Genomic DNA, 18,180 nt, shown 5'->3' with positions numbered 1-18,180 from the left:
ATTCGACCGCGAACACTACCACTCACCCGCAATATCCGAACATACAGCCATGGCCAATAAGCGCAAGCGGTTGCTCGAGGATTTTGATCCCAACAAATCCGACTCCGAGGACGAGAACTTTGATCCCGCCGAGGTCCCCGTTAGACGAAGTTCCAAAAAGGCACGTCCCTCGCGTGGTTCCCGTCCTGGCCGCAGCAGGGGGCACCGATACCGAGGTTCCGACATAGACGAAGATGACGAGGAGCTGTCGGACAGCCAAGATGAAGGCTCTTTCGCCGAGTCCGAGTCGGAGGAAAACTCGGATGCCCCCGTCAACGCCGCGGGCCGCCGGGTTCGAAAGGCCGCCCGCAGCCACAACACCTACAAGGAGAGCAGCGAGGACGAAGAGGTGGACCTGAAAGATGACGAGAACGAAGACCCGAAGGATGAAGACGACGACGATGACCCGGAAACGAAACCAGAGCCGGGCGTGTCAACATCCCGGAGGCTTGTCAGGCTCAAGGTTCCCAAGGCGGCTGCAGTGTCTGCCACTCGCAGAACAACGCGTGCAAGCACCGCCGATGCCGAGGAGTTTGTTGAGCTTTCCAATTCGGGTCGACACGCCGTCACGTCCCGCGACTCGCGCAGCAAGAGTCCGGAGACATTTACCCGCATGCGGCGGTCATCCCGCGCCATGAAAGGCCTCAAGATCGCCCCTGAACCGATAGAGCCGATCCAGGAGGCGACCCAAGAGAGCAGTGCACCTGGTGTGCGCGAAGCGGAAGATCCGGCTCCCATGTCCCCAGCTCATGATCTCGTTGAACAGCCGAAGGGAGATGACCAAGAGATGAATGACACCGCCATGGCCAGTGAAAACGTCGAGGAAGCCCAAGAGGCGCCCAAGGCTGAAGCGGACTGCGACGACGACGACGACGACGACGACGACGTTCGTGCTATCCGCAGGACGCGAGCTTCCCGCGCAGTTACCTCTATCAACGAAGAGGGCGACTCGGATGCTGATGCCAAAGCGGCCCCCTCGCGGCGCTTGACACGTGGGTCCCGCGGCAAGAAGTCGACTCAGGAACCAAGTAGCGACTTTGAACCAGGCGATGAATCCGAGGATGCAGAAATGTCGGGCACCGACAAGGAGGGGAAGCAGCAGGACGACGACGACAGCCCCACGCCTCGAGGTAGGACGAATCAGCAGAGGGCCCGTACCGCTGGCCGCCACGAAGACTCCGGAGACGAGGAGCCCGACTTCGACCTCGACGAGCTGAACGAGGAAGCTCGCGAGCTGCGCCAGTCGTCACGCCCACGACGCCGACAGAGGCACGAGTCCCCCATTGTGTACCAAGAACCAACAAGGCGGGCTCGCACCAGGGTCAACTATTACATGCCGCCGTTGACCTCGGCAAACATCGAGGAAGAGGAAGCTGCCGATGCCGCGCCGACCCCATCCCGGAATCGCCGGGGGAGGGGCGGCGGCGGCTGGGAGCGCCATCTCAACACCACCTTCGGCCCCTTTGGCGGCGGCGGCGGCGTTGGCTCCCTGCTTGCCGGTCCCTGGGGAACCGGTGCGGCGGGCGGAGCGGATTCCGACAGCAGCGATGACGAGATGGTCCATCGGTCGAGCGTTGCCGGCAACGTGGGCTTGACGCCCACCTCTGCTACGCCCGGCGGCTTTCTGCCCGGAGGTGCCGGTCTCATGGCCGACAACGCCGGCACGGCGCCCAACGTCGGCAAGATCAAGGATCGCAAGGCGCTTGCGGACGCGGATCCTCTAGGCGTCGACCTCAACGTCGACTTCAGCAAGGTCGGAGGTCTCCAGGGACACATTGACCAGCTCAAGGAGATGGTCCAGCTTCCGCTCCTCTACCCCGAGCTCTTCACCAAGTTTCACGTTACGCCGCCCCGTGGCGTCCTCTTCCACGGCCCTCCCGGCACCGGCAAGACGTTGCTCGCCCGCGCCCTGGCCAACTCGGTCGGCTCCGGGGGCAGAAAGATCTCCTTCTACATGCGCAAAGGAGCCGACGCGTTGAGCAAGTGGGTTGGCGAGGCCGAGAAGCAGCTGCGCCTGCTCTTCGAAGAAGCCAGGAAGACGCAGCCCAGCATCATCTTCTTCGACGAGATCGATGGACTGGCGCCGGTGCGCTCCAGCAAGCAGGAACAGATCCACGCGTCCATCGTCTCGACGCTGCTGGCCCTCATGGACGGTATGGATGGCCGTGGCCAGGTCATCGTCATCGGCGCCACCAACAGACCAGACAACATCGATCCTGCTCTCCGTCGGCCCGGACGCTTCGACCGAGAGTTCTACTTTCCCCTGCCGGACTTGGAAGGCCGTCGATCCATCCTCGACATCCACACCAAGGATTGGGGCCTGTCGGAACCGTTCAAAGTCTCCCTCGCGGACAAGACAAAGGGCTATGGCGGTGCCGACCTGCGAGCTCTGTGCACGGAAGCGGCGCTCAACTCGATCCAGCGCACCTACCCCCAGATATACTCCTCTGGAGAGAAGCTCGTGGTCGATGCGGACAAGATCGCGGTCCATGCGTCCGACTTTATGATTTCCATCAAGAAGCTCATCCCGTCGTCGGAGCGGTCCGCGACATCCGGAGCGCAGCCCCTTCCGCGATCCGTGGAGCCCCTGCTCCGTGCCCAGCTCGGCGAAGCAAAGCGTGCTCTTGATCACCTGCTCCCTCGCAAGAAGAAGATGACGGCGTTGGAGGAGGCCATGTACGAGCAGTTCGACGACGACGACCACGGGTTCGGCCGCGAGGTAATGCACCAGGAGTTTGAACGATCTCGCGTCTTTCGGCCCCGATTCTTGATTTACGGGGTTCACGGCATGGGCCAGACGTACATCGCCTCGTCCCTGTTGCATTACATTGAAGGAGTTCATGTGCAAAACTTTGACCTGCCGAGCCTGCTCGCGGACGGACGGGTAAGTGCGCGAGTGCAAAAGTTTGATGTCGTGTTGTGAACGCTCGCTGACGTGCAGCAGTCGATGGAGCAGGTCATCGTCGGTCTCTTCACCGAGGTCCGCCGGCATAAGCCCAGCGTCATCTACATCCCCAACATCGATGCTTGGTATGCGACGTTGACGGGGACGGTGGCCCTCATCACCTTCCAGACGATGCTCCGATCGATTTCGCCCACGGACCCGGTGCTTCTGCTGGCCACGGCCGAGTGCGAAAAGGGGGAGCTCCCCGGCGATCTGGTCCGCGACTTTTTCGGCTTCTCTCGCAAGAATCGGATGGAGATTCCTCGGCCGGAGCGGGTAAGTTTCATTCATGACCCCGAGCCGGCACCACTTGACGCTCACCGTTTCCGCCTTTTTCTCTCCCGCAGGCAAACCGAATGGAGTACTTTTCCGCAACGCTCGAGTACGTCAAGAAGAAGCCGGGCGAATTCCCCGATCCAGAGAACCGCAAGAGGCGCACTCTGGAAGAGCTACCGGTTGCTCCACCGATCCAGCCCCGACCGCCGACCAAGGCGGAGAGGAAGATGGTGCAGAAGAGGGACCACCAGCTGCTGAACGCGCTGAAGATCCAGCTGCAGCCGATCATGGACCAGATCAATCGGAAGTACAAGAAACTTCGGCAACCGGTCATCGCGCAGGCCCAGATCGACTACTTGTTCTCGGAATCGGACCCTAACTTTGTCCGACCCGACATTGCGCAGGAGTTGGATCGCGTGCATCGGCCGTACGAGATCGTCAAGGACAAAAATGGGCACGACATCTTGCGTTGCACGTCGACGGGGAAAAGCTACTACAACTTGGAGACGACGACGATCGAGGAGCGGCTGTCCAACGGCTACTACGCGCGCCCGCAAGACTTTCTGTTCGACATCAAGGCGCTCGCCAAGGATGCAAAGAACATCGGCGACAAGGAACGAACACTAAAGGCCAACGAGCTGCTGAGCAACGTCGAGGTGGACGTCGCGAGCATCGAGATCGGAACCGGTCACGTCGACTGGGAGGCCCTCTACCAACGGCAGATGCAGCGGGCCAAGGAGTCGGCGGAGAAGGAGCGGAAGCAGAAGGCGATGCAGTCCATCACGGACGCGTTCCAGTCCGAGCAGGCGGGCGGCAACGACAGCGACGCAGCGGGTCCCGTGATGCTGGGAGAGCCCGTACCCGGATCGCGGACCACGGCTCGTTTCCGGCTGCGCAGCCCGATGGTGAACGGCCAGAGGGAGGCGAGCGAGCCGGGGCCGGCGGGCGAGCCGGTGCCGCATGGCGTCGGCAACGGCATGCCCGAGCCTTCGGAAGCGCCAAAGGGTGACGTGCGGATGAGCGGCCTCGACGAGGAGGTGAGCGGGGCACCGACGCAGCCATCGTTGGCGATGGGACCACCGGCCAAGTCGTCCGAGGAGGAACCCGTGACGACCGCCGGCGGCATGACGCAGATTTCTCAAAGGTCGGCCGTCACGTCACTGCCCGCGGGGGTGTCTCCTTCGGCGGTGCTGAACGATGCATCGACGACCAAGACGTCGGATGCGTCGACTCACCACCGGTCGTCCAACTGGAGCACACAGCTCACCAACGGCCTGGCGGGCGAGAGGCGCAGCCACGGGCAGGGCAACGACGGCGACACGACGGACATCCCGGACACGCTGCCTCCGCAGAGCCAGGTGACGAGCAGCGACGACATGTGGCCGCACTCGCAGGCGCACGGGCTCGCGCGAGGCAACGCCGGGCCGAGTCCCCTATCCTCGCCGTCGCAGGCGCGGATGGGAGAGGCTGGATCGCGCAGCGCAGGCGCTCCGGCGCGGTCCCAGGAGGTGCAGGTGGACGAGGAGGCGCATCTGCGGAACATGGGGTCGTCGGCGTCTCAGCCCCTCTCGGTCGAGGGCGCCGTGGAGAACTTCTTGGTCGAGGTGACGGACGGCACGTCCGGATGCACGATCGAGCAGCTCGAGCAGATCAACCGGGAGCTGATGGACGAGATTTGGAGCAGCCGACACGAGTGGAACCGGATGAAGGTGCTCGGGCACGTGACGAAAGTGTTTAACGATACGATTGGCGAGATTGAAGTGATGCAAGGGATGGCCCCGGCGAGCCAAGAATGAGAGAGGGAAGGGCGGGAGCTGGAATGGATGGACAGGAGCGATCTGGTCGAGGTAGAGGATGAACGAAGGGCGACGGAGGGCGACACGGGCACGGGCACGGGTCCTTGTGCGTTTGAGAGGCTGTACACCAGAGAGCAATCGAGATGGCGGATGTGGTGGGAACCTTTCGGATGGCAAAATGGCAAATGACAAATGGCAAAAGGCAGAGGGCAAAGGGCAGCTGTGGCAGAAGCCCGTCTCGCATACAAGAGTTGATAAGATAGTCAGGGGAGGAGCACACGAACATACTTTTATTATATTACATTCTTTTTTCATCACACCCCCCCTTCCTTTTGACCGTCACGAGGAATGAAGCGGGCAGCAAAAGGGAAGCGTCGTGGTGTTGATTACATGGATGATTGATTCTCTCACAACCTCGACTTTGCCGCGGCGCTGACATAACGCTTCCCCTCGTCATCCTGCTCGGCGACGGTGAGGTCCGGCAGGCGGGCGGGCATGATGCGCCGGGGCGTAGTGCCGGGGACGACGTTGTACTTGGAGAAGTCGGTGATGGCGGCGTGGGCGCGAAGGAAGTCCTCGTCGAGGAGCAGCTCGCCGTTGACGACAGAGGGAGGCGCGGCGAGGATGGCGAGGACGGCGTCGGAGAAGATGGTCGCTTTGCGGAGGTCGTTGCGTTCGTCGGGGTTGGCTGCCGTCATGGGCGCCGTTGCTGCGGACTCGATGGCCTGCAAGATTGGCGTCGGGTCGGGTCAGACTTCCCTTCTGGCTTTCTGTTCCGCTTTCAAGGAGATGGACTCACGACGGCGGGCCAGAGGCTCGTGATGGCCATGCCGAGGGCGTCGTCACCGCGGCGGGCAAAGTCCATGGCGAGGCCTTTGGTGAGGACGCTCATGGCGACCTTGCCCATGGCGTAGGCGGTTTTGCCGCGGAAGAAGCGGCTGTAGATGGGAGGGCTGACGACGACGATGCGACCGGCAGCGGTGGAGGTGGATTTGGGGGCGCCCCCCCTCGCAGCGGCATCGCGCAGGTGCGGCAGGGCGGCTTGAACAACGGCATAGAGGCCCTCAGGGTTGACACGCTGCATGAGCTGGAAGCGCTTCAAAGGTGTATCGTGGACGGGAGCCCAGAATATGGCGCCCGAGTTGTAGACGAGAACGTCGAGGCGGCCATAGGTCTGGAAGAAAGCATCGGGTCAGCGCCTTCGCCGTTTGCTGCACAGCCTACTCTGATTCTGCTCTCGGCCGCCGCCGTCGTCGACTCGAAGGGAGAAACGCACCGAAAGAGTCTTTTGTACAAGCTCGTTGACGCTTCGCTCGTGGCGGACGTCGACGGGGATGGCCGTGGCGTCACCGCCGGCGTCATTGATTTCGTGCGCGACCGTTGTGATGGTGGACTCGGCCGAGTTGGGAGCCGGTGGCGGTGATGGCAGGGGCACGCCGGGATCGCTGACGGACTTGGCGGCAACGACGACTACAGAGGGGGGAGGCAAGATCCTGCGCGTCAGCTACTTGTTCCTCGCCACAGTTGGGTGGAGTGGGAATCGAGAAGGGAAAGGAAGGGATGGGAGATGGAGGGTAGAAAGAGAACGAGGGCAGAGGGGGTGAGCAAGGTAGCCGCTTCCATACCCGCATATCCGTTCCGGGCGAGGTCGACGGCGACTTGACGACCGATGCCGCGCGAGGCTCCGACGACGAGGGCGACGGGCTTGGACGATGCCGGCATGCTGTGAGATTTCGGTCGCAGCGCAGCTAGGCAGTCGAAAACGATAAACGGACGGGTAGCTGTCCCGGCATGAGGCAGGTAGAGAGCGGTGGGCGACGGGCGGCGGGTGATGGGCGGGAGATGAAGTGGTTCATAAACCGTCTCGGCCGACGAGATTCGTTGCAGGTCGTCGTGGGCATCGCTCAATCGGCCTCTAATCATCCGGTGATGCACCTCGGCCTGGTGGGGCATCCATGTGCAGCGTGGGATCTGCCTCGGCAGACGCGCCGCGCCGGTGGGGCCGAAGATCGGTTCCCGAATGTACAGTAGATACATGTAGCAGTACTACGAATACACGTAGTCCGTAGTACTCCGTACTTACTTACAAAGTTACAAGTACCGTGTTGTACGGAGCACAGCTCTTTTTACGAAGTATCTGGAGCAAGAATGGAGTTCTTACATGTACAAGTACAAGTACTCGGTACAGAATCCCTACGTACATGTACACCTTTGCATGTACTCTATAGGTATGGAGCAATCCATACATTTACTTGCTATACAGCACATGTATAGCATTTACTATACATGTATCCGTACAATTACTACTTGTACATTTACATTTACTCTACATGTACTCCGTACTCCGTGCATGTACTCTACATGTACATATACATGGAGATGAACGGCATATTATAAGCACATGTTTTATGTTATGTACTGGCACACAATAGTGTTTGCGATAGGAATAGGAATGGTAGGTTGGAACAAGGTAAACGCAAGGTACTTGGGATACGGATAGTATGGGCCGAATTACAAGCATCATTGGAATGAAAACGCTCGCTCCATGCCTCGCTTGCGTGTTCAAGAAGCAGCCGCCGTTGCCAGTATTTGCACTCCGCCGTGGGAAACGAGTCTGCTTCGTTGCACTTGTTGCCCAACACACTCATTGTACTCCGTACTTGTACATGTAGATACATCGTACTCCGTATCCTCCCGGACTGGATTAGTGAACATGACGGCACGATCGATCGAGGTTTGAGCAGGCAGGTCCTGGGGCAGGACGCACCTTCTTGGTCATCCCAGGTGCGGATGTGCCTGCCTTACCCTCCTTTGCCTCGGCAGGCCCCCACTTGGCCCCGCCACCAAGAGCCATGCAGGTGCAGGGTCAACTCCGATATTAATACAGTACACAACGAACACCTACGTTCAGTGCAGCCGTGTTACTGGCGACAAACATACCTCTCCCAAGCACATCCATCATCCGTCGGTCCATTTCTTATCACGCCTCCGACGCCCTCTGCGTGCTGCCCTGAGCCTATCCTCTCATCCCGCTGGCCGACACTTCTTCATCTGACAAGATGGGTGGCGGACGCATCGACTGCTACATCGACATAGGTTCGTTCCCAAGTAACCCCGATGCCGAGTCTTGAGTACTGACGTTACAATCTCTCCCCCCTCTAGCCTCTGTCTTCAGCTATGCCGCCTTTGTCGACCTACTGGCCAACCGCAGCAAGCTAGAAGCCAATGGAGTTCAGGTCGAGTGAGCCGTCCAGTGAATCAACATGTCTCACGATGCGGCGCAGCTCCTGTGCTGACCTCTCTACCCCCATCATCACAGAATCCATCCCGTTTTTCTCGGCGGCATCATGCAGGGATCCGGTGAGCAAACGCGCGCGCCATCTGGCCGGCCGGAAACTATTCGCTGACGATGCCGTTGCAGGCAACACACCCCCTTGGACTCTCCAGGGCAAAGCCAAGTACCTCTCGTACGATGTTCCTCGCACCATGGCTGCCCGCAACATCACCGGTTGGGGCACTCCCCCGAACCTCTTCGAGCTCGCCCGAACCATGTCTCCCCTGCGCGCTCTGCTCTACATCAAAGAGCACTTCCCGCCTGCCGCTTTCGACGCCACCATGCTCCTCCTCTTCACCAAGTTCTGGACCCCGCCGCACGTCAGTCTCGCCGACGACGCAAATCTCGCCGCCGCCCTGGCCGAGGTGACTATGGGCGGCGGCGACGACGACAAACGCAAGCTCTTTTCCGACGACGACGTCCGCGCCATCATGGAGGGTCGCGGCGGCATGAGGGACCGCCTCAAGCAGGAGACCGGTCGGGCCCTCGAGCTGGGCGCGTTTGGGACCCCCTGGATCTGGGTGACCAACGCTGACGGCCAGTCGGAGCCCTTCTTTGGGAGCGATCGGTGGGTTGAGCTCGCCGTCGGACGGGACAACGCAAAAGTAGCTAACATGGCATGGATGCAGCTTCGGCCAGATATATTCATTTCTCGGCATCGCTTTTCAGGACGTGCAGGTGCTGCTGCCGACGGCCAAGCTGTGAAATTGCTGGCCAGAATGCCGATTCTGCGCATAGAGATGTAAGATGTATAGGACGTGTGCATGTGAGAAAAGCGTTCCACCTCATGCCTCATACCTCCTGGTTGCTGTGCAGCCATACCCAGTTCCACCATGTGCCAGCTACGCCTCAGCTGGCCAGCCAGAGAACTTCTCTCAGCTGAATTAAGAAAATGAAATATTCATGTCTTGTTTTTGCAGCTCATCATGCACCGCTCGCGCCAGACACTTGTGCACGGATAATCTGAAGGTTGGAAGCTCATGACACATGCTTCAAGACGTAAGGCGGTCACATTCATCTTCGTTCGCTGCACGTAGCAGTGTCGCGAATATCATCCGTCTTCTTGCTCTATCTAATGAGCAATAATAATAATAATAATAATAATAATAATAATAATAATAATAATAATAATAATAATAATAATAATAATAATAATAATAATAATAATAATAATAATAATAATAATAATAATATTCCCGACTCTTTTAGCCCAATGGGCGCGAGTGTAGGGACGTAGATGCGCTGGACGCCGCGCCACCATAAGTTGGTGGTTGAACAAGTGCATATTTGGTATACTGTACTGTACGGTGCAGTGCAGTTAGTATTCCTGTGCCGCAATTACGTGTCCGACCTCACATCCCACTTCCCACCTCCAAACACGGTCGGACAGCGAACAGTCTTGCCTCGTCTCCCCACGACGTGCGGCACCATGCAGCCGCTCGAACTCACGCTCATTGTTGCTGCCACGCGCAACATGGGTATTGGCGCCCACGGGTCCATGCCCTGGACGGGGCTGCGCAAGGAGATGCAGTATTTTGCCCGCATCACCACCCGTCCACCGCCTCAGGTGCGTCTGGCCTGACCTCCTCTTCATCTTCCCGTTCTGCCTTCCCCTCTTCCGTTCTCGAGGTGCACCGCACGGGAATGGTGCCATGTGCTTGCTTGCTAAGTTCATTTCTCACCATCAGTCACCTCCCGGCACCGTCAACGCCGTCATCATGGGTCGCAAAACCTGGGACTCGATCCCGCCCAAGTTCCGCCCGCTCAAGGACCGTCTCAACATCGTCATCACCCGCGGCGGCGGCGGCGACCCGGCGGCGTCGACTACGAATTCAGGGGCCCAGGCCCAGGCCTCGCTCTCTGCCGCCGGCGACGTCGTACGCGTCCCCTCACTCGAGCAGGCGCTGCAGCTCCTCGCGGCAGTCAAAGCACCCGTCACCGTCGGCCGCGTCTTCGTCATCGGCGGCGCCCAGGTCTACGATGCCGCCCTCGGCCTCCCCGCCGCCCGCCGCGTCCTTCTCACGAGCATCGCGCGCGACTTTGACTGCGACACCTTCTTCCCGCTCGCACTGGCTGCCGGCGGTGCTCCTGGCTGGGAGCGGAGGGACCGAAACGTCCTCGAAACCTGGACGGGCGAGGATATCGTCGAAGGAGGCCAGGAGGAGGCCGGCACCAAGTACGAGTTTCAGATGTGGGAAAAGACACCTTGATCCGGCTACGAGCTCGTCTCCCTCTTGGTTGCGGCCCGTGCGGGCACGACGTGACACCACCACCAACCGACACGGCGTCCCAAGGCAGAACCGCCAGACATGCGGCCGCTGTTCGCCGCCATGCGCCCAGTCATCGTGACATTGGCGTGTATTTCCCACTCGGGGGTGAACGTCATCGTACAATTCTCCATCCCACGCGCCCCTCATATCGCAGCGGCTGGTCGCTGTGCCGTGTTGGTCCCCTGCGTCTCCGCCACCGGTTCCGCGACCGGCTCCGCCGTCGTCGGCCCGGCCCCCAGCGGCCCCTCCAGCCGCGTCCAGAATACATCCACCGGCCTCGCGAGGATATCAACAACCCTCTGGGGAAAGGTGGCGTCCGAGGTGACCTCGAGCGCCGCCAGGCTGGCCCGCATCCAGCCGACAATGGCCAGCAGGGCACGCGGGTCCGCGTCGGGGCTGCCCTTGAAGAGGTTCCGCCAGATGGCGCTCGCGAGGATGGCGTCGCCCTTGATGAGACCCTCGTCGTAGGCGAGCAGCAGGCCGCGCCATTGGATGAAGATATCCTTGAGGTACCGTTGGCGCAGCGCGCTCGACGTGATGCCGTGGTCGAGATGCATTTTCTTCTCGCACTCGAAGAAGAAGTGATCGATGAGTTGCTGCTGCCAGTTGCGGTACGTGTCGGCGTCGAGCATGCGCACGCGCGCGTTGACGAGGTAGAGATGAAGCATCGTCACGTGCGACCAGGTGCTGAAGCTGGGCTGAAGCTTGAAAGCTGCGGACGAGGCGTGCCCTGTCAGTCGGACAATCTTCTGCCGCCATGCCGTACGATTCCGCGGGCCATACCGTTGTGCCAAACATTATCTCCGTCCACGGGGGTGCCCAGCTCCTCGCCGTCCTCCAACCGCTCGACCTCGTCATTCTTTCGTTGCTCGTCCGATATTTTGTAGTCGGCTGATTTGGAGCAGGCCTTGTACAGCCGCTCCGACGTGCCCAACACGCGGTACGACTCGGCAAGCTTTCCCATGCCGAGAATTCTGCGACGTTCCGTGCTGCTGAACGACCGCGCCGACGGCATTGTGCTTCTCGTCGACGGCTGGCTGGCCACCTTCGTCACCGTCTTGATCGTGGCCGCTATTCTCGCCAGCCCGGGGCGACGAGTGGCGGCCCGGATAAGGACCCGGGCCTGCAGCCTGCAACCCTCGCAGGTGTTCATGGTTTACGCTTGACTCCTTGGCTGTCGGAAGCTTTCGGCGTAATGGAAAACGGTGAAGGGGATGTGATGCTGTCTGGTTGCTTTCGACGATGGCGACTTTTTTAGCAGAGGATGCGGCCCATGACGCCTCGACCGTTATTTTACAGCCTGCTAGTCCTCAATCTTGGTACCATGTACACTGTATCCGTACGGAGTACAGTAAGTACTTACTTACTTACATGTAAATGTAAGTACATGTACTTTACTTACTTTTTTTGGTGCACGCGTTGAGCGGAGAATTTGCCCCTAGTTGCCAAAGACATAAACGACCGGCCCGGCATTCTGCCGGCCTCAAGGCCGTCTCGACGCGTAGCCAAGTACGGAGTACTTACTCCGTAAGTTAAAAGCATATTATTAGTACCAAGTATTATACCTACAAGGAACTCGGTGTACATCCGCACATCCAAGTAAGTACTTACTGTACAGTCGCATGCATGTGGTTCAGGAATAGTACGGAGTATAATTAATATATTACATGCAGTACTCCAGACAAGTACTTGTACAGAGTACATACTGTACTTGTACTATGCACCTGTAATTGGTCCCAACCCCGGTTGTTCGGCACCGAGTCGCTGGCGGATGCATCACGACAAGATACATACGTACATACAGTATACACATCTCGTTGCGGAGGTACTCAGACGGTGCGGAATACGGGAGGACAAAAGGCTAGCAGTATTGGGGAATTGTGTCATGAGGATCAGTACATGTTCATCGTATCCCGTACCCGCCGTCGCATTGTAGAGCCACATGTGCATGGCAATATACACCTACACCCAAAGGTGCATTAACGTACCCAAACGGCCGGCTGCCCCAATTTCATTCCATCTTGGTACAGCCCATCCATGTTGTCAAGATAGCTGCGAAAAGACGAGGCTGCTGTTTGTGCCGCCAAAGCCGAAGCTGTTGCTGACGGCAACCTTGACCCGTTTCGGCTGCGCTTCCAACGGCACAAGGTTGAAGCCGAAACCAACGTCGGGCGTCGTCAGGTTCAGGGTGGCCGGCACAATTCCCTTCATATCGCCATGTCAGCGCAACGGACGGCAAGCAACTTCCGGGTTCGGCATGGCAAACGCACCTCGTGTATGGCCAAAACGGAAAAGAGAGCCTCGATGGCGCCAGCAGCACCGAGGAGATGACCAAGGGCGCCCTTGGTGCTGCTCACCGTGACCTGCGACTCCGACGACACGCCTTCTTCGCCGAGCATCAAGCGCCGGATCGCTGCTGCCTCGGCGACGTCTCCCACCAGCGTTCCCGTCGCGTGGGCGTTGATGTAGTCCACTTCGGACGGCTTGATGTTGGCCTTGCTCAGCGCACGCCTCATCGCCAGGTAGGCGCCGTTACCATCCTCCCTCGGCGCCGTCATGTGATACGCATCGCCGCTGCAGCCGTAGCCGCGGACCTCGGCGTAGATTCTCGCCCCCCGCGCTTTGGCATGCTCCAGCTCCTCGACGACGCAAACGGCGGCTCCCTCGGACACGACGAACCCGCAGCGGCCGGCATCAAAGGGGCGGCAGCTGCCGCGCGGGTCGTCGTTGTACGCCGTCGACAACGACCTGGCCCGTCCGAAGCCGGCAAAGGTGAGGGGGTGGATGCAGGACTCGGACCCGCCGGCGACCATGACGTCCGCGTCTCCCATGGCGACGAAGCGGGATGCGTCACCGATGGAGTGTGCCCCCGTCGTGCAGGCCGTCGTGGCCGCGTGGTTCGGCCCCTGGAAGCCGTGCCTCATGGCGACGTGCCCGGCGGCCATGTTGATGAGGATTTTGGGGACGAAGAGCGGCGACACCTTCCGATAGCCCTGCCGCATCGTTAGCGAGAAGGGCCAGGTTGAGCGGCAGGTGACGAGCTCACGCCGCCGTCGTGAGCCAGGCTGGTCTCGTAGATTTCATCCAGGTTGCCGATGCCGCTTCCCAGACAGACTCCCGTCGCCTCTCGGTCCTCCTGGCCGACGGCACGCCAGCCTGCGTCCTCCAGTGCCATCTCGGAGGCGGCGACGGCGTACTGGGTAAAGGTCGACATCCGCCGCTCGTCGGCGGCGGTGAGCCAATCGGAAGCCCTCCACTGGCCCTGCTTCTCGCCGCAGGGAACGACGCCGGCGACGGTGCTCGTCAGCTCTCGCCATCGAGCCTGCGGCTCACGAGTGGCGACGCTCGTAATGCCCGAGTCTCCGGCGAGAAGTCGGGACCAGGTGCGGCGAATTCCCACGCCAAGCGGCGTGATGGCCCCGAGGCCCGTCACGACGACGCGACGCATGGTGCCCTTCCGGGTTACCTTGAGTGGTTGCCTGCCATCTGCTGGCGAACGGCCGGGGGTGAGCTTGGATGCTTTTGGTGAAGGAATGTGAGGCGCCTCGTGGGCGGTGGGTTCTTTCACTACCCTTTCGGCGACAGAGCTTCGACTGTGGAGTAGATGATTGATACCGCGAGGCGGCTAGAGCACCTGCGCTGTACTGTACTTACTGCATATTCACCTGCTGGCAGTGACCATCGGTACTTGCGAGCCACCGAACCCACCAACACCGCCGTAGCAGTACAGTACTAGGTAGTACTAACTTACAAATGTACAGGGACCCTCTGGCAGCGCTATATCAAGGCACCCCGACCCCTTAATCAGGGCATCATCTCACTACTAGGTAGGTACTAGTAGGTACCGGCGGCAGCATATTAGTTACTTAGTACGGAGTACCTTAGTAGGCACGGTCCATTAGCAATAATCAGGTACCTGCCTACTCCGTACTTCCGCTGGTACCGCCGTACCCTGGTGGTACCAAGATATTATGGCAAGCCTACAACCACACATTTACGGGCTAGCGGACTACAGTCGAGGTACAAAGGTAATAACCGAATAATAGCACACTTCGACGCCAGCTCTGCTCGGGTCTCGGGACAAGGGGCCATGAAGCTGCTGGCAACTCGTTCGACATCGTGGCGTCAGCTATCAGATTCGACTTTCCTTCCCTCATCTACCTCGCGCTGTCTTCTCTCCACGTGACGGAATCAATGATTGCTTCTCACAAACCCCTTCTCAGTAATACCACGGCGAAGTCGTTGTCAACTCTGGGTCGCCACCGCCCGGTGCCCTCCCTGCGTCTCTCTACAGAACACCTCACCACTTCACGGATCCCCCTTGCAACGAGGCAAAGCGACAGCCCGACGACCGCCCGTCTTGATGACCTCAAGTGAACCCTCCCAATCCCTACGGCAATAATACACGGCCTCCTTCCATTATACTTGTGGTCCAACACGCTGTCAAGCGTCGAGTAGCTTCGGCAGAACCTGACTGATATCGTTGATGCTGGCCTCCACCCTTGATGGCTGTCGAGATCTTTCAGCCTACGTTGACAACATCCGCAAGGCATCGGGGCTCTTGCCTGGACCATGACGGCCAACCATGGCGTTCACGATGCCGTCACCTTGGCCGAAGCCACCAGCATGGAGATTGGCGCCGGGCCCGGTACGAGGAGCTCGTTGTCTCACCGGCGCTCTCACTCCATAGACAAAGTCGAAGAGGACTTCTCCCTCGATGCCGATGACGACGACTTTGAGGACGAGCCGCTCATGGATCCCAATCTGCCGGATGAGTACGAGCTGCAGGACCGGGGCCAGCTGGAGGACGCACTTCTCCCGGACGACGGCTTGCACAGACACGGCGAGGAAGACTCGCCTTACCCGGAGGTGCGGGCCGCCGTTCGGAACTACGACGAGGACCTCCCCTGCAACACCGTACGAGCCTGGGTCATTGGCATGACCCTCGTCTTCTTTGGAGCGGCCATGAACACCCTCTTCTCCCTTCGCCAGCCGACCATCTCGATAGGCGCCCTCGTGGCCCAGATCATTGCCTGGCCGATGGGCCACGCCTGGGCAGGCGTGATGCCGAGCAAAGAGTTCACCACCTTTGGCCACACCTGGAGTCTGAACCCCGGACCATTCAACTTCAAGGAGCATGCCATCATCAGCGTCATGGCCAACGTCGCCTTTTCCGTCGCCTACTCGACTGATATCGTCCTGGCCCAGCTCATATTCTACAAGCAAAACTTTGGCATTCTCTTCCAGCTGCTGCTCACCATATCGACCCAGTCTCTGGGCTATGGGATTGCCGGAACGATGCGCAAGTTCCTAGGTGACCGACGACTCACCCGCCACCTTTGCCGCTCGAGACGTGCGCTGACCCCTTCGAGCAGTCTACCCGGCCGCCATGATCTGGCCGAGCAACCTCGTCAAGGTGACGCTGATGAACGCAATGTACGAGAAGGACGAGCAAGGAGACCCGACCGTCTTCGGAGGCACCATGCCCCGGTACCGATGGTTCATGCTCGTCACCGCTGCCGCCGGTCTCTACTACTTCATTCCCGGCTTCTTGGCCCAGTGCCTCAGCGTCTTCGCCTTTGCCACCTGGATCGCACCGCAGAACGTCGTCATCAACCAACTCTTTGGCGGCACGACGGGCCTGTCACTCTTGCCCATCACCTTTGACTGGACCCAGGTTGCCGGCTGGTTCGGCTCGCCGCTGATTCCGCCATGGTTTGTCTGCTGTTTTTAACGCCCTCCATCCATCCGGCGGCTGACGCCGGGCTTGGCCAGGTACGCGATTGCCAACACCCTCATCGGCGTTGTCCTATTCTTCGTTCTCGGCTCCTCTGTCCTGCACTACTCTGGTGCCTGGTATGCTCCGTATCTCCCCATGAGCGACGCGGGCACGTACGACAACACAGGCCAGCCGTACAACACGTCTCGCATCCTCACGCCCGAGTTCACCCTGGACGAGGAGGCGTACCAGAAGTACTCCCCGCTGTTCATCAGGTACCTTGCCTCCTTCTTCTCGTCGGATCAACAGGCTGACCGAAGGGCGCAGCACCACATTCGCCATGGCCTATGGGCTCTCCTTCGCCACGATATCGTCCCTCATTGTTTATACTCTGCTCTACTACCGCAAGCAGATATGGAGGCAGTATAGGGATAGCGCAAGTGAAAAACCCGATATTCACATGAAGCTGATGAAACGGTACAAAGAGGCACCAACGTGGTGGTACATGTCACTATTTGCTGTCGTGAGCCGTCCCTGCGTACTGCCTAGCCAGTCTCATGACTGACCCGGACCGATGCAGATGCTTGCCCTAGGCTTATACACCGTATTGGCCTATCCTACCAACCTCAGCTGGTGGGGCTTTCTGCTCGCCGTCGTGATATCCTTTGGCTTTTCCCTGCCCATTGGAATCATCGAGGCCGTGACGAATAACCAAATCGGTCTGAACGTCCTGACCGAGTTCGTCTACGGATACATACAACCGGGCCGACCCTTGGCTCTGATGATGTTTGTACCCTCACGACAGACCCTTTCCCTGCTGGGCACTGTGCTGAACTCTCCGCAGCTTCAAGACGTTTGGATACATCACCATGTATGAATGACTACCGCACCCACCATGGACCAGGCTGCCCGCTAACGGCGTGGTCAAACAGGTCCCAGGCCCTGAGCTTCGTCTCGGACCTCAAGTTTGGGCATTACATGAAGATCCCCCCGCGCACCATGTTCTGGTCTCAGGTCGTCGCCACGACGGCTTCCTGTTTTGTCCAGATCGTCGTCCTCAACCTCGCCCTCGCCAACATCGACAACGTCTGCGATGTCCACCAACGCGACCGGTTTACGTGTCCCGGTGGACGCGTCTTCTTCGCCGGTGCGTCCTTTGGCCCTGTTCGAAACTCGCAGCAAACGACGTCCGTTGCTAACCTGTCCGCTAGCCTCCGTTATTTGGGGCCTCATCGGGCCGGCCCGCATGTTCTCCCCCGGTCGCATCTACTCGGACCTCTTCCTTTTCTTCATCCTCGGCGCCCTCGTGCCCGTCGTCGTCTACTACTACTGCAAGCGCAAGCCCCAGTCGCCGCTCAAGTACCTCATGGCGCCCCTCGTTTTCGGCGGTGCCAGTGCCATCCCTCCGGCCACCCCCCTCAACTATTTCTCTTGGGGCCTCGTCGGCTTCGTCTTCCAGTTCTACATCAAAAAGCGCCACTTTGGCTGGTGGAGCCGCCTCAACTTCCTCACCTCGTGCGGCCTCGACCTCGGCCTCGCCCTCGCAACACTCTTCATCTTCTTTGCCTTTACTATGCGCGATATCGAGCCCCCCAAGTGGTGGGGGAACGAGATTGTGGCCACAACCATGGACGTCATGGGCACGGCGGTGAGGGCGAAAGTGGCAGAGGGACAGAAGTTTGGGCCTGAAGCGTGGTGAGGGGAGTAGGCTTTCGGACGCGTCTGTTGGGATACTCGCCGCGAAAGGGCAGGGCGACTGTCCAGGCACACAATGTATGCAAATGCGTGCCCGGGACGTTCAA

At 59.6% G+C, this 18,180-nt stretch overlaps 7 protein-coding genes across 7 annotated transcripts; 4 read left to right on the top strand and 3 right to left on the bottom strand.

Annotated features, from left to right (window-relative positions):
- Nucleotides 1-49: 49 nt before the first annotated feature.
- DCS_01261 (AAA family ATPase) lies at nucleotides 50-5,055 on the top strand (the record flags this gene model as incomplete). The annotated part of the gene is made up of 3 exons (XM_040798595.1): nucleotides 50-2,923; nucleotides 2,984-3,259; nucleotides 3,331-5,055. The coding sequence occupies 3 exons, from the start codon at nucleotides 50-52 to the stop codon at nucleotides 5,053-5,055; spliced, it is 4,875 nt and encodes a 1,624-aa protein (XP_040659478.1).
- Nucleotides 5,056-5,462: 407 nt separating this feature from the next.
- DCS_01260 (uncharacterized protein) lies at nucleotides 5,463-7,092 on the bottom strand (the record flags this gene model as incomplete). Its single annotated transcript, XM_040798594.1, has 4 exons — nucleotides 5,463-5,780; nucleotides 5,855-6,229; nucleotides 6,332-6,525; nucleotides 6,681-7,092. 4 exons carry the CDS (start codon nucleotides 7,090-7,092, stop codon nucleotides 5,463-5,465), a joined length of 1,299 nt encoding a protein of 432 aa, XP_040659477.1.
- Nucleotides 7,093-8,114: 1,022 nt separating this feature from the next.
- Nucleotides 8,115-9,135, top strand: DCS_01259 (uncharacterized protein; the record flags this gene model as incomplete). The annotated part of the gene is made up of 4 exons (XM_040798593.1): nucleotides 8,115-8,151; nucleotides 8,218-8,296; nucleotides 8,375-8,415; nucleotides 8,477-9,135. The coding sequence occupies 4 exons, from the start codon at nucleotides 8,115-8,117 to the stop codon at nucleotides 9,133-9,135; spliced, it is 816 nt and encodes a 271-aa protein (XP_040659476.1).
- Nucleotides 9,136-9,818: 683 nt separating this feature from the next.
- On the top strand, nucleotides 9,819-10,599 carry DCS_01258 (uncharacterized protein; the record flags this gene model as incomplete). Its single annotated transcript, XM_040798592.1, has 2 exons — nucleotides 9,819-9,956; nucleotides 10,078-10,599. 2 exons carry the CDS (start codon nucleotides 9,819-9,821, stop codon nucleotides 10,597-10,599), a joined length of 660 nt encoding a protein of 219 aa, XP_040659475.1.
- Nucleotides 10,600-10,802: 203 nt separating this feature from the next.
- DCS_01257 (CBP3-like protein) lies at nucleotides 10,803-11,812 on the bottom strand (the record flags this gene model as incomplete). Its single annotated transcript, XM_040798591.1, has 2 exons — nucleotides 10,803-11,389; nucleotides 11,443-11,812. The coding sequence occupies 2 exons, from the start codon at nucleotides 11,810-11,812 to the stop codon at nucleotides 10,803-10,805; spliced, it is 957 nt and encodes a 318-aa protein (XP_040659474.1).
- Nucleotides 11,813-12,702: 890 nt separating this feature from the next.
- On the bottom strand, nucleotides 12,703-14,107 carry DCS_01256 (uncharacterized protein; the record flags this gene model as incomplete). Its single annotated transcript, XM_040798590.1, has 3 exons — nucleotides 12,703-12,864; nucleotides 12,930-13,652; nucleotides 13,706-14,107. The coding sequence occupies 3 exons, from the start codon at nucleotides 14,105-14,107 to the stop codon at nucleotides 12,703-12,705; spliced, it is 1,287 nt and encodes a 428-aa protein (XP_040659473.1).
- Nucleotides 14,108-15,231: 1,124 nt separating this feature from the next.
- On the top strand, nucleotides 15,232-18,077 carry DCS_01255 (putative isp4 protein; the record flags this gene model as incomplete). Its single annotated transcript, XM_040798589.1, has 8 exons — nucleotides 15,232-15,973; nucleotides 16,035-16,374; nucleotides 16,435-16,653; nucleotides 16,706-16,901; nucleotides 16,959-17,164; nucleotides 17,223-17,249; nucleotides 17,311-17,525; nucleotides 17,590-18,077. 8 exons carry the CDS (start codon nucleotides 15,232-15,234, stop codon nucleotides 18,075-18,077), a joined length of 2,433 nt encoding a protein of 810 aa, XP_040659472.1.
- Nucleotides 18,078-18,180: the final 103 nt, after the last annotated feature.

Source organism: Drechmeria coniospora, chromosome 01 (assembly GCF_001625195.1).
Source record: "Drechmeria coniospora strain ARSEF 6962 chromosome 01, whole genome shotgun sequence".
Taxonomy (NCBI): domain Eukaryota; kingdom Fungi; phylum Ascomycota; class Sordariomycetes; order Hypocreales; family Ophiocordycipitaceae; genus Drechmeria; species Drechmeria coniospora.
The sequence above is the reverse complement of the archived record's forward strand: the minus strand, read 5'-3'. Positions and strand labels throughout refer to the sequence as shown.